The sequence below is a fragment of the Coregonus lavaretus genome (genome assembly GCF_964263955.1).
Source record: "Coregonus lavaretus genome assembly, chromosome: 15".
Lineage (NCBI taxonomy): Eukaryota > Metazoa > Chordata > Actinopteri > Salmoniformes > Salmonidae > Coregonus > Coregonus lavaretus.
Genome location: NC_140002.1, coordinates 24,642,994 through 24,656,203, shown reverse-complemented (window position 1 = coordinate 24,656,203; position 13,210 = coordinate 24,642,994). Strand labels below are relative to the sequence as shown.

At 45.9% G+C, this 13,210-nt stretch overlaps 1 protein-coding gene across 1 annotated transcript in view; it reads right to left on the bottom strand.

Moving 5' to 3' along the window:
- The window catches only part of LOC311142027 (dehydrogenase/reductase SDR family member 11-like), a gene marked incomplete at its 5' end in the record, with an annotated part of 40,917 nt that extends 29,013 nt beyond the window's left edge, over positions 1 to 11,904 (bottom strand). Inside the window, one exon of the mRNA XM_084177573.1 lies at positions 11,773 to 11,904. Coding sequence (XP_084033699.1) covers positions 11,773 to 11,904 — 132 coding nt within the window. The remainder of the gene's footprint in view (positions 1 to 11,772) is intronic.
- Between the last annotated feature and the right edge of the window lie 1,306 nt (positions 11,905 to 13,210).

The following is a 13,210-nucleotide window of genomic DNA, read 5'->3' as shown; positions in this document are numbered from 1 at the left end:
GTCACATTGAGAGATGTTGTGTCAAGAATAAGATAATGTCTTATGCAGTTTTGGCATATAGTAAAAGTTATGACAAAAGTGTCAAAACTACTACACCTACAGTGTATATTGCATTTGTTGGACCTTTGCTTCTCAACTAAAACCCTAGCTTTTTATTGAAATCAAAACCAAATAGGCTTTTCAAAATCAAAACAAACTGGATGTTAAGAAGCTGGATGATGGAAAGAAAGAGAAAGAGAAAGTGGGAGAGAAAGAAAGAGAGTGAGTAAAAGAGCGTGAAGTCACCCCTCAATGGCCTGACCCACTTCAAAGCCTTGCTTTGCTGTGTGAAAACTACTCACCATGAGCAAACTGAACTTCAGACTGACTAGCCGCCTGGAACCCACAGTTACAAGAGGGGTGGGGGGGGGGGGGCATGTCACTCCAGTGGCACCATGGTGACTGTCTCATAGATACAATGGGTGGCGGGCTGGGGCCAGGCAGAGAGACAAAACTAATCACAATTCACTGACTGAGCCCTTAGCCTGGTCCCAGATTGGTTTGTGTTGTCTTGCCAACTACTATGGTCGATTGGTCTTTTGGCATGACAATGACCATAGGAGTTGGCAAGACAGCACAAAAAGATCTGGGACCAGGCTACTGAGCCTCATCTAACACCACAGGAATGTGGAGCCAGAGCAGGGAAAATACTCACAAAGTCTACAGTGTCAGCTCCAGTCCTTTGAAACATGATTGAGCATCCCGAACCCCCCCTGGTCACACTGAGAGATGTTGTGTCAATAATAAGATAATGTCTTATCCAGTTTTGGCATACAGTAAAAGGTATGACAAAAGGGTCAGAACTACTACACCTACAGTATATTGAATTTGTTGGACTTTTACTTCTCAACTAAAACCCTAGCTTTTTATTGAAATCAAAACCGAATAGGCTTTTCAAAATCAAAGCAAACTTGATGTTAAGAAGCTTGAGTGGTAAATTGATGGAAAGAGAGAGAAAGAGAAAAGGCCATTCACAATCCATCCACATTGCTGCTGGGTCTATTCCTGAGCATTGACACACTGACATGACAGACAGCTGAAAAGACACTGATTTGTTTGTCAAGACAATGATTCGGGTGAAATTTATTTATGGAAGGGTGACCACTTTTCTGATGGCTCTAAGAGCTACAGTGCATTCAGAAAGTATTCAGACCCCTTAACCTTTTCCACATTTTGTTACGTTACAGCCTTATTCTAAAATGGATTAAATAAAATGTTTTCCTCATCAATCTACACACAATACCCCATAATGACAAAGCGAAAACAGGTTTTTAAAAATAAAAATCAGAAATACCTTATTTACATAAGTATTCAAACCCTTTGCTATGAGACTCGAAATTGAGATCAGGTGCATCCTGTTTCCATTGATCATCCTTGAGATGTTTCTACAACTTGATTGGAGTCCACCTGTGGTAAATTCAATTGATTGGACATGATTTGGAAAGGCACACACCTATCTATATAAGGTCCCACAGTTGACAGTGCATGTCAGAGAAAAAACTAAGCCATGACGTCAAAGGAATTGTCCGTAGAGCTTCGAGACAGGATTGTGTCGAGGCACAGATCTGGGGAAGGGTACCAAAACATTTCTGCAGCATTGAAGGTCCCCAAGAACACAGTGGCCTCCATCATTCTTAAATGGAAGAAGTTTGGAACCACCAAGACTCTTCCTAGAGCTGGTCGCAAAGCTAAACTGAGCAATCGGGGGAGAAGGGCCTTGGTCAGGGAGGTGACCAAGAACCCGATGGTCACTCTGACAGAGCTCCAGAGTTTCTCTGTGGAAATGGGAGAACCTTCCAGAAGGACAACCATCTCTGCAGCATTCCACCAATCAGGCCTTTATGGTAGAGTGGCCAGACGGAAGCCACTCTTCAGTAAAAGGCACATGACAGCCCGCTTGGAGTTTGCCAAAAGGCACCTACAGGACTCTGACCATGAGAAACAAGATTCTCTGGTCTGATGAAACCAAGATTGAACTCTTTGGCCTGAATGCCAAGCGTCACGTCTGGAGGAAACCTGGCACCATCCATACGGTGAAGCATGGTGGTGGCAGCATCATGCTGTGGGAATGTTTTTCAGCGGCAGGGACTGGGAGACTAGTCAGGATCGAGGGAAAGATGAACGGAGCAAAGTACAGAGAGATCCTTGATGAAAACCTGCTTCAGAGTGCTCTGGACCTTAGACTGGGGCGAAGTTTTTTAAAAATGGTATTATTATTCATTTGCAAAAATTGCTAAACCTGTTTTTGCTTTGTCATTATGGGGTATTGTGTGTAGATTGATAAGAGAACATTTTTTAATATCCATTTTAAAATAAGGCTGTAACGTAACAAAATGTGGAAAAAATCAAGGGGTCTGAATACTTTCGGAATGCACTTTATCACTTCTGGAGTCTTCTGAGGCCATTCTGAGTAAGCAAATATATTTATTGAGGTACATAGCTCCTCTTTGATTGCTTTCTTTGAAGAGTCAAACAGAGAGAGAGAGGGGGAGGGAGAAATAACTTAACAAGAGAACATGAGCCAATCCCTTCCCAAAGGAACAATCTAGAACTGAAGTCAACAGTGTTGTTGGACATGGACAGTTTAACCCTGCTACCAGTGGAGGCTCCTCAGAGAAGGAAGGGGAGGACAATCTTCCACAGTGATTTTTCAGACAAATAAAAATGGTAAAACATTTAAAAAGTATAGATAAAACTATACTAAATATAATCAACAGTACTCTGTAGTGTAGCCGAAGGACAGCTAGCTTCCGTCCTCCTCTGGGTACATTGACTTCAATACAAAACCTAGGAGACTCATGGTTCTCACCCCCTTCCATAGACTTACATAGTAATTATGAGAACTTCCGGAGGACGACCTCATTTTTTTCACTTTCAGTTTCACTTACTTAGCTTGCAAATGCAGCTAGCTAGTTTAGCCTACTCAAACACCTTGCTCAAACAGAGGGATGCTATGTTAGCTAGCTGGCTATGACTATCCAACACAACTCTGGAACTCTTCGAAGTCAAGGTAAGCTTTTGGTTTTAGTCATTTATTGCCACCGGGGCCCGCCGACTTAAAGTGCTAAACTGCTTACTGACTGTACACTGTAATGTTACTGCATGTTTGTAGCAGGTTTACTAACGCGTTAGTTCTATTAGCTATGTTGACTATGACGTTACTTTAGCTAATATGGTGACAGTGATGTAGGCTGTGTGTAGCAGTTATGATATGGTTTGGCTTAGAAAGGTGTTTTCGCCTGGTCACATACAGCTGATGTGTTGTGCATTGACGTCCACAAGCGACAAAGGGAAAAGGTGAGAGGAGGAGAGCGCATAGATGCGAGAAGGAATACAACGTGGCTGTTATGAAAGTGAACTGTGTTTACGCGTGATCAGGGGTGTATTCATTCCGCCGATTCTGTTGGAAAAAATGTCTTAAAGGGAACAAAACGGGGATAAACATACCTGAATTTGTCCAATAGAAACTCTTGTTCGCAACAGTTAGACTAACGACTACATATATCAGCTAGATGCAGGCAAGAGTGTGTAAGGCGGTATTGAATGTGTCACTGTCTGTCCATGTGTCAGTGTCTGTCACCTCAAATTTTTCTCTCGACCTATGTGCACCTACGTTGTAAACTTTCATTCATAGGCTAGGTTGTAGTATGATGATATATATCATGATGGGTATAGGGAAAATGTTATGTGTAGCCTAAACCTATCGCTGTTACATTAAACAGGGTGAATGGAATTTGAATAACAGTCATTCAATATGCTGTAATAGAAATAAGGCCATGCTCATGAAAAAAATAATCGTCCTCCCTCAACTTAAACGGCACTGACCGCCACTGCCTGCTACAGTGAAACCAGTGGTCCGGACTGACCAGGGCCATTGTACCACTAAAGCTCTGCTGACATGCTGACATTAACACACAGCTAATCAAATGATTCAACCACATATTCCTGGAGCCTTATGGTGCGGTAAAAGGCTAAATAAAGTTGGCTGTCACGTCAAATGCATTCTGCCTGTGTGATTTATAGACCTACAGTATGTTCCTTCAAGGCAAGTTGGGCAACCCCACTAGATTTCTACCCATTAACACCTCACAGAGAACTTCAGATTTAAGATGCAGGCCAGGCACAGCAGCACAGAACACTACTCCTATCACAGCAGGCCAGGCCAGACCGATCTTCCTCAGCTCCCTTTCGGATCATATCCTTCACAAGCAGAGCAACGCCAAATCTACCTTTACATACTGTACACTGGCCCATCTTCGTCAAACATGACAGGCTGGGCTGGACTGGACTGGGGGGCTGTGTAGAAAAATCTGATAATGAGTCCATTATTGACACTGGCTTTATAACTAACCTGCTCACCGTTGGCAATAACAGTTAGAATGTACGTTTACTCTGTAATTTATCAAACATATGACATCATTATGTTTATAGAAGATTGTCTATTGCAGCTCAGGGCACATTGGACAAAGGTACTTGAAGGTAGGCTAGGGTGACCCATTATTACCCAAAATTCTGCAGCAGTAAGCATCACTGAAGGTCTCTTTTAAATGAATGACTGTTCAAATAATGACACAGAAATGTTGAGATATGCTAATAATGAAGATGGTTGGATATAAAAAAAGGTTGACCTTAGAACTCCTTGTCACGATCGTCGTTAAGAGATGAGGACCAAGGCGCAGCGTGATGAACGAACATGTTTATTTATCATTAGCGATAAACACGGACAGTAAACGTAAACAACAAACGACTCGTAACGTCCTAGGTAACATAGACCAACACGGAACAAGAACCCACAAACACAAAGGGAAAAACAGACAGTTTAAATATGGCTCCCAATCAGAGACAACCAGCCAACAGCTGACACTCGTTGCCTCTGATTGGGAGTCACTCAGGCCAACATAGAAATAAACAAACTAGAACTCCCAACATAGAAATACACCACATAGAAAGAACACACCCTGGCTCAACATATAGAGTCCCAGAGCCAGGGTGTTACAGTACCCCCCCCCCCTAAAGGCGCGGACTGCGACCGCGCCTCAACTAGAGCAAAACAGGGGAGGGCTGGGTGGGCATTCCTCCTCGGCGGCGGTTCTGGCTCCGGCCTTGCCCACCACCCTCCAATAAACCCCCCATAGCGCCCCTGGTTCCGGTCTGGCCCCGCTGGCTGGAGCTGAACTGGACGTAGCAGGAGCGGTTAGCTTCAGCTCCGTAGTGGAGCAGTTGACCGGTACCTTACCAGGCACCGGTGACCCAGGCACGGGTTGTGCTGGACTGACGACGCGCACCCCTGGCTTGGTGCGTGGAGCCGGAACGGGCCGGACCGGGCTGACGACTCGCACCCCTGGCTTGGTGCGTGGAGTAGGAACGGGCCGAACCGGGCTGACGATGCGCACCCCTGGCTTGGTGCGTGGAGCCGGAACGGGCCGGACCGGGCTGACGACTCGCACCCCTGGCTTGGTGCGTGGAGTAGGAACGGGCCGAACCGGGCTGACGATGCGCACCCCTGGCTTGGTGCGTGGAGTAGGAACGGGCCGGACCGGGCTGACGATGCGCACCCCTGGCTTGGTGCGTGGAGCCGGAACGGGCCGGACCGGGCTGACGACTCGCACCCCTGGCTTGGTGCGTGGAGTAGGAACGGGCCGAACCGGGCTGACGATGCGCACCCCTGGCTTGGTGCGTGGAGTAGGAACGGGCCGGACCGGGCTGACGATGCGCACCCCTGGCTTGGTGCGTGGAGCCGGAACGGGCCGGACCGGGCTGACGACTCGCACCCCTGGATTGGTGCGTGGAGTAGGAACGGGCCGGACCGGGCTGACGATGCGCACCCCTGGCTTGGTGCGTGGAGTAGGAACAGGCCGGACCGGGCTGGCGACGCACACCGTAGGCTTGGTGCGAGGAGCAGGGACAGGCCGGACCGGGCTGGCGACGCACACCGTAGGCTTGGTGCGTGGAGCAGGGACAGGCCGGACCGGGCTGGCGACGCACACCGTAGGCTTGGTGCGTGGAGCAGGGACAGGCCGGACCGGGCTGGCGACGCACACCGTAGGCTTGGTGCGAGGAGCAGGGACAGGCCGGACCGGGCTGGCGACGCACACCGTAGGCTTGGTGCGAGGAGCAGGGACAGGCCGGACCGGGCTGGCGACGCACACCGTAGGCTTGGTGCGAGGACGTACCGGACTATGCCGGACCACTCGTGGCACAGTACGCAGCTCCGCATACCCCGGAACCTGACCAGTCTCATGCTGCCATGCCTGAGTACGGGGAGTTGGCTCTGCTCTCCATCCAGGCTCCGCCAACCTGCCTTCTGGCCCCCCAAACCCGGTGGCCTCCTCTCCAAATCGCCCTGTGGCAGCCTCCTGCTGCCCAGCCGCCCATGCCGTGTGCCCCCCAAAAAATTTTTTTGGGGGTTGCCTCTCGTCCGTCCGACGATGACACTGCTGACGCCGCTGCTCCTCTCTCACCAGGGCCTTAATCCTAGCCCATGGCCCTTTGCCCCCGAGCATGTCCTCCCAGGACCACGATTTGCCCACCTGGGCCATCGCCAACCTCTCCATCTCCTTTCCCGGCGCTTCCTCCCATGTCCAGTCTGCCTGCTCCTGGACACGCTGCTTGGTCCTTGTATGGTGGGTTCTTCTGTCACGATCGTCGTTAAGAGAGGAGGACCAAGGCGCAGCGTGATGAACGAACATGTTTATTTATCATTAGCGATAAACACGGACAGTAAACAAAAACAACAAACGACTCGTAACGTCCTAGGTAACATAGACCAACACGGAACAAGAACCCACAAACACAAAGGGAAAAACAGACAGTTTAAATATGGCTCCCAATCAGAGACAACCAGCCAACAGCTGACACTCGTTGCCTCTGATTGGGAGTCACTCAGGCCAACATAGAAATAAACAAACTAGAACTCCCAACATAGAAATACACCACATAGAAAGAACACACCCTGGCTCAACATATAGAGTCCCAGAGCCAGGGTGTTACACTCCTGACCAATCAAAAGGACACCAACTCAGACAGGGGTCTGGGGCCCCGCCCTCTTTGTTAGCCCCTCGTCTCCCCCTTCAAGCCAAGGTCAGTGGAATATTCTAGCTGAATTATTTCACACTAGATCCAAAGATGACACCATGATCCTCCTGCTGGAACTGCATCATGCCACACACCCCCACTCACACATTTTCTAAGAATCGACTGAGCTCAAAGTGCAGACATGCATAGATTAAATGACAGACACCCTCATCTTCCCCCCCCCCCCCCCCCGCAAGTGGGACGCCTTTTTACCTGCTTGTTGGCCCGTGATAGGAAATGTACAAAGCGTCGCTCCAACACTGATGTATACAAATGTTGCTTTAGTTGCTTTGGATTAATGTATCTGCTAAGTGAATTATAGGCCTACTGTAGCTATTATATTAGTTAGAGTGCACTGTACGACATCTGTGGGTGCAACCACAAACTCGGCCAACTTCTGTAACATGGCAGGGCAAAGCAGGACAAATTAAGGCATCAATCTTTGTTTAAATCTATTATCATTCTTAACATTCAACCAATCAAAACTTACTGACAGTCTAAGTAGTAAATAATTGAAGTTCTATGTAAAACACCCAAAGGGGTCTGGAGAACAACAAAACAAACCCATCAACCCACCTGTGACACGACTAGCCTATTGCACTAGTCTAAATGTAGCCCAAGGCACTTTGCTTTTATGTGACAGTCAAAGAGCTCCTGAATGTAAACGACCACATAGCAGGGCTGGCACATGCATACAATTGATGACCATGAATCCATAGCGGATCTTCTTAATGAAGTCACCGAAACATAAGGTCTCAACCTACTATCATAGGATTCATTATGAGGCTATATGGCCTATGGTCCCGTGTAGCTCAGTTGGTAGAGCATGGCGTTTGCAACGCCAGGGTTGTGGGTTTGATTCCAACGGGGGGCCAGTATGAAAAAATGTATGCACTCACTAACTGTAAGTCGCTCTGGATAAGAGCATCTGCTAAATGACTAAAATGTATATTGAAACACCTTGGTAATTACTATAGCATTATGCAAGGTAAGAGGTCACCACAGTCCTACTGTAGCTAGATAGGCTGCATATCAGGTTCAATGACAGAATGGTTTGTTTAATGTCAGTAATGGCCTGGCACCTGCTTCTTGAAGCCAAGTTGCTCCTATCCATCTCCCCATTCCTGCAGGCAGCCCTTGTCGACCACACATCTCCCTCCATCTCATTTAAGTCTCCTTTTCTGTTTTCTACCCTTTTTCTACCCTCTCAGAGACACTGTCCTCTACTGCTGTCTCTGCCCATCACATTCCCCCTAAGTTTCAACTCCACTCATTCAGGCTTTTGTTACACAGGAACTGGCCAGCCAGATAATATAGGAACATTAGCCATGGGATTAGATAGGGTTTCATCTAGGTTTATAGACGGGATGGTTTAGAATTATAGGATTATTGATTATGTAAACTATATTTAGTCTTCAAATAAATACATTTTATAAGCACTTGTTATCTCTCAAATACATCGTTGCGAATTTTTGCCATATTAACATTAGACGTGGTATAAGTCAAAACACCTCAAAACAAGACATGGTATCAATAACTAATTCAACTAGCTAAAACAAGCCACATACGATTCCCCACATGGCAGCTTCTTGTCATTGTTGCTAGCTATCTGACCGTTCAGAATCATAATACACAGCCTTCTACCCATGTAATGCGCACACATCATTTTATTGACGTTGTTAGGAAACCTGTCTATAACTACCTGTGTCTTGTCTGCTATCAAAGAACATAGCTCTCTTGGGATATGTAGCCTACATTGTACTCATCACCTCATTTTCCCCATGTAGAAAAAGAGCACCAAATGGCGATGGAAACTTAGTTACAACCCCCCGTTTCAGTGAGCGCATACCCTGCTTGGCACTGTTACAGCCAGTCCCCAGTGTGGGCATGGCAGAGAGGGTACAATGCCAGCTTTGTGCCCCCCCCCTTTCCCCTTCAGCTCAAACACAGACAACACTCAGAGGCCTCATACAAGTGATGCAGTCTGTCCCAGAGAGGGGGCGTTGAAAGCTTGTCACTCCTTCTTTACCTTCCAGCCTCCACACAATCTGACATCTTTCCCTCAGTTCTTGGCCAAATATTTGGCCAACTGGAGCTGGCCTGTGGTTGCAAAAGTTTCAGTGGAATCTTGTGTAAAGCCAAGCATATTCTAATAAAGAACAAATAGCCTATTGCTTAATGTATTTTTATCACCCATGATTTCCAATTTCAGAAACCTGAAATTCAAAAGGTTGCTGAATGGGTTAAGAGCATTGGGCCAGTAACTGAAAGGTCGCTAGTTCAAATCCCGGAGTCGAGTAGGTGAAAAATCTGGTGATGTGCCCTTGAGCAACGCACTTAGCCCTAGTTGCAGTAGAAAATGAATAGTAAATCAATTTGCTCTGTGGTCAAGAAAGGGGTCAGAGTTTGCCAACCTTCAAAACTGTGGTGACCCTGTAGAATAATAAGATGTCTTAACATTACAGTAACTTGTTGTAGCCTAAGTTATTTTCATAGTGGATGAAGTCTTCCTTATCAATGGAGGACGGTAGGTCTGACTGATCTCAGATTGATCTAGAGAAACTAAGTGGCTGTGGAGTTTTGCAGAAGTCAAGGACAGGAGCCGATAGAGCCCTACAGTGAAGGTGTCATAATACCCATAAAACCTAGCGGTCAAACAGGGAAATGGTTCCAATCGTTTTTACACCATTCATTTTTCCCATAAGGGATTTTAGAAACACTAAATTAAAATAAGGTCTGTGTTTCATGTAGGCTTACCCTGGCGTGATGTTTTGATAAGCAGTAAATCTCTCTCAGACAAGGTGACTTGTTTAAAAAAAATATATATATAAAAAAAATTACTTTCATGACACAGTCTTGTCCCATCGCTGCAACTCCCCTACGGACTCAGGAGAGGCGTAGGTCGAGAGCCATGCCTCACTGCTTCTTGACACACTGCTCGCTTAACCCAGAAGCCAGCCGCACCAATGTGTCCAGCTGGCGACTCCAGTCAGCTTGCAGGCGCCTGGCCCGCCACAAGGAGTCGCTAGAGCGCGATGGGACAAGGAAATCCCAGCTGGCCAAACCGTCCCCTAACTCAGACGACGCTGGGCCAATTATGTGCCGCCTCATGGGTCTCCCGGTCACGGCCAGCTGTGACACAGCCTGGGATCGAACCCGGGTCTGTAGTGACGCCGCTGCGCCACTCGGGAGGCCCTGGACAAGGTGACTTTTATCAATATATTTGGCTCTATTTACTCTCATATTTGAAAATGCTAATTAGCATCAAAGTAGACATCTTGCAAGACTACAGATCCCTGCAAGCTCCTGCAATTTAAAACTTGCACAAGACAGTTCACAGAACTGTCAATTTAAAGACCTTTTGACAATTTATTAATTACTACATTTAGCTACATTTACATTACATTAATGTCATTAGATAGATAGTTAATCCAGATAGTTAATCCAGAGATTCTTACCTTTGCCTCGATTCGGCAGTCTCGTCCAGATCACCATGGTATTTGTAGTTCTTTATGATAGCCACATTAGCGGCTAATTAGCATAAAAATGGTATGCGGGTAAAAGAAGGCGATATATTGATAAAAGTCACCTTGTCCTAGAGAGATTTACATGCTTATCAAAACAATTGGAACCATTTCCCTATTTGACTGCTAGGTTATTATGATTCATACTGTGGTACTGTATTCTGGCCAAAGCTGGAGCAGTTAATGATTTGACAGGAGGCCAGGTGATCAGCAAATGAGTGGAGGGCTAAAGAAGCAACTTGCACAATCTGGTTGTGTTGTGTTGTGTTGTGTGTTGTGTTGTGTGTCTGTCAGTTTGTCGTCCATTCTACACTAGCGGTTAGAGCGTTGGGCCAGTAACCAAAAGGTTGCTGCTTCAAATACCTGAGCAGTCAAGGTGAAAAATCTGTGTCCTCAAGCAAGGCACGTAACTCTAATTTGCTCCAGAGGCGCTGTACTACTGTAGATGACCCTGTAAAACTGCACCTATCTGGTGTATGTGACAATAAAAAATTATAATGTTAAGGAATTCTAGAAGACAACTTTTGTCAGTGATGCAATGTTGACAAGACATGCCACATCTATTTCTCAATCTTAGGAAAGAGAGAATGAGAATGTGTATAACTGAATAATAGTGATTCGATTTGTAGCTAGCTAGCTAATAACTGGGAAATTAATTAAAAATTTTCTTAAAATGGTACATGAAGATTTCTTAAAAAGTATCAGGACTGGCATTATTCTGTGATAACAGCCTTTGTGCTACTTTGTAATAAGTGCATTTTGCATTGAGCAATTTCACTCCATGTTATTATAGACAAAAAAAGATAGCAAACCAACAAATATGATAGAAAATTGCATTAAATCAATAAAACTTGCGTAAATTATGTTTAAAAGGTGACATTTATTAAAATTGGTTAGGCCAAAGTAAATCACAAATGTATAATTGTATTCTGAATTCTATAGCTGCCAAACCTACTGCAGGCTAGAATTGGCTGGCTAAAGCTAGCTACTGTGTATCTCTATAGCTAATACAGTGAGAAACAATGACTGCAAACTGGTCTTTTGGCGCACCTCAGCCATCCGAGGAACTGTCAGATCGCTACTATGAGTGATTGCGACAGTTTTCTCACTTGTACATTGTCTAATGTTTACTCACCTCGATTTTGTCAACATTCCTGGCACATCCGACAACCTTCATGCCGTGTTGGACAAGTGCCCGTGCAACAGCCGCTCCAATCCCGACCGAGGCTCCAGTCACGAGAGCTACTCTGCCTTTCCACCGCTCCATTTCAATTGATTATTTGGCTATTACAAAGACTAGCTAGCTAGTTTTACAACTGTCGTAGTAGGACGATAGATTTCGTTGACCTATGTCTGTTCAATAGTCACAATAGACATAACAGTTACTTGTTTATAGGGGGCGGTCTGTTACACCGTTCAACCCTCCCTAATCCTATTTTCGCAGCATCCAGGAAAAGGCACCGTGCGGAAACCCCAATCCCTGCGCTCGGGATTAAATATTAAATGACAAACATTGCGCGATGTGTTTGGTTGACATCCCCTCCCACTAGTTTATTTTAGTGCTCTTACGTTTGCAGACCTGAAACTCTCCGCTGCATTGCTGGGCCCTCATTGCAGAATCTATGAGCAATAAAGAAATACATTTATGTTCACTGAGTTTATTGGTTATTAGATGTTCTCTAGGATGCTATGTCATACATTTCCTTCAAAATGTATTGACTTTGGTCAATAATTGATTTAGGCTAAATGCAAAACGTATCTACCCAGTCAAAATGTATGTACCGGTCCGGTAAACAATCAATCAATCAATCAATTTTATTTTATATAGCCCTTCTTACATCAGCTAATATCTCGAAGTGCTGTACAGAAACCCAGCCTAAAACCCCAAACAGCTAGTAATGCAGGTGTAGAAGCACGGTGGCTAGGAAAAACTCCCTAGAAAGGCAAAACCTAGGAAGAAACCTAGAGAGGAACCAGGCTATGAGGGGTGGCCAGTCCTCTTCTGGCTGTGCCGGGTGGAGATTATAACAGAACCATGCCAAGATGTTCAAAAATGTTCATAAGTGACAAGCATGGTCAAATAATAATCAGGAATAAATCTCAGTTGGCTTTTCATAGCCGATCATTAGAGTTTAAAACAGCAGGTCTGGGACAGGTAGGGGTTCCATAACCGCAGGCAGAACAGTTTAAACTGGAATAGCAGCAAGGCCAGGCGGACTGGGGATAGCAAGGAGTCACCACGGCCGGTAGTCCCGACGTATGGTCCTAGGGCTCAGGTCTCTCAGTTGGCTTTTCATAGCCGATCATTTAGAGTTGAAAACAGCAGGTCTGGGACAGGTAGGGGTTTCGTAGCCGCAGGCAGAACAGTTGAAACTGGAATAGCAGCAAGGCCAGGCGGACTGGGGGCAGCAGGGTGTCATCATGCCCGGTAGTCCTGACGTATGGTCCTAGGGCTCAGGTTCTCAGAGAGAAAGAGAGAACGAGAGAATTAGAGAGAGCATACTTAAATTCACACAGGACACTGGATAAGACAGGAGAAGTACTCCAGGTATAACCAACTAACCCCAGCCCCC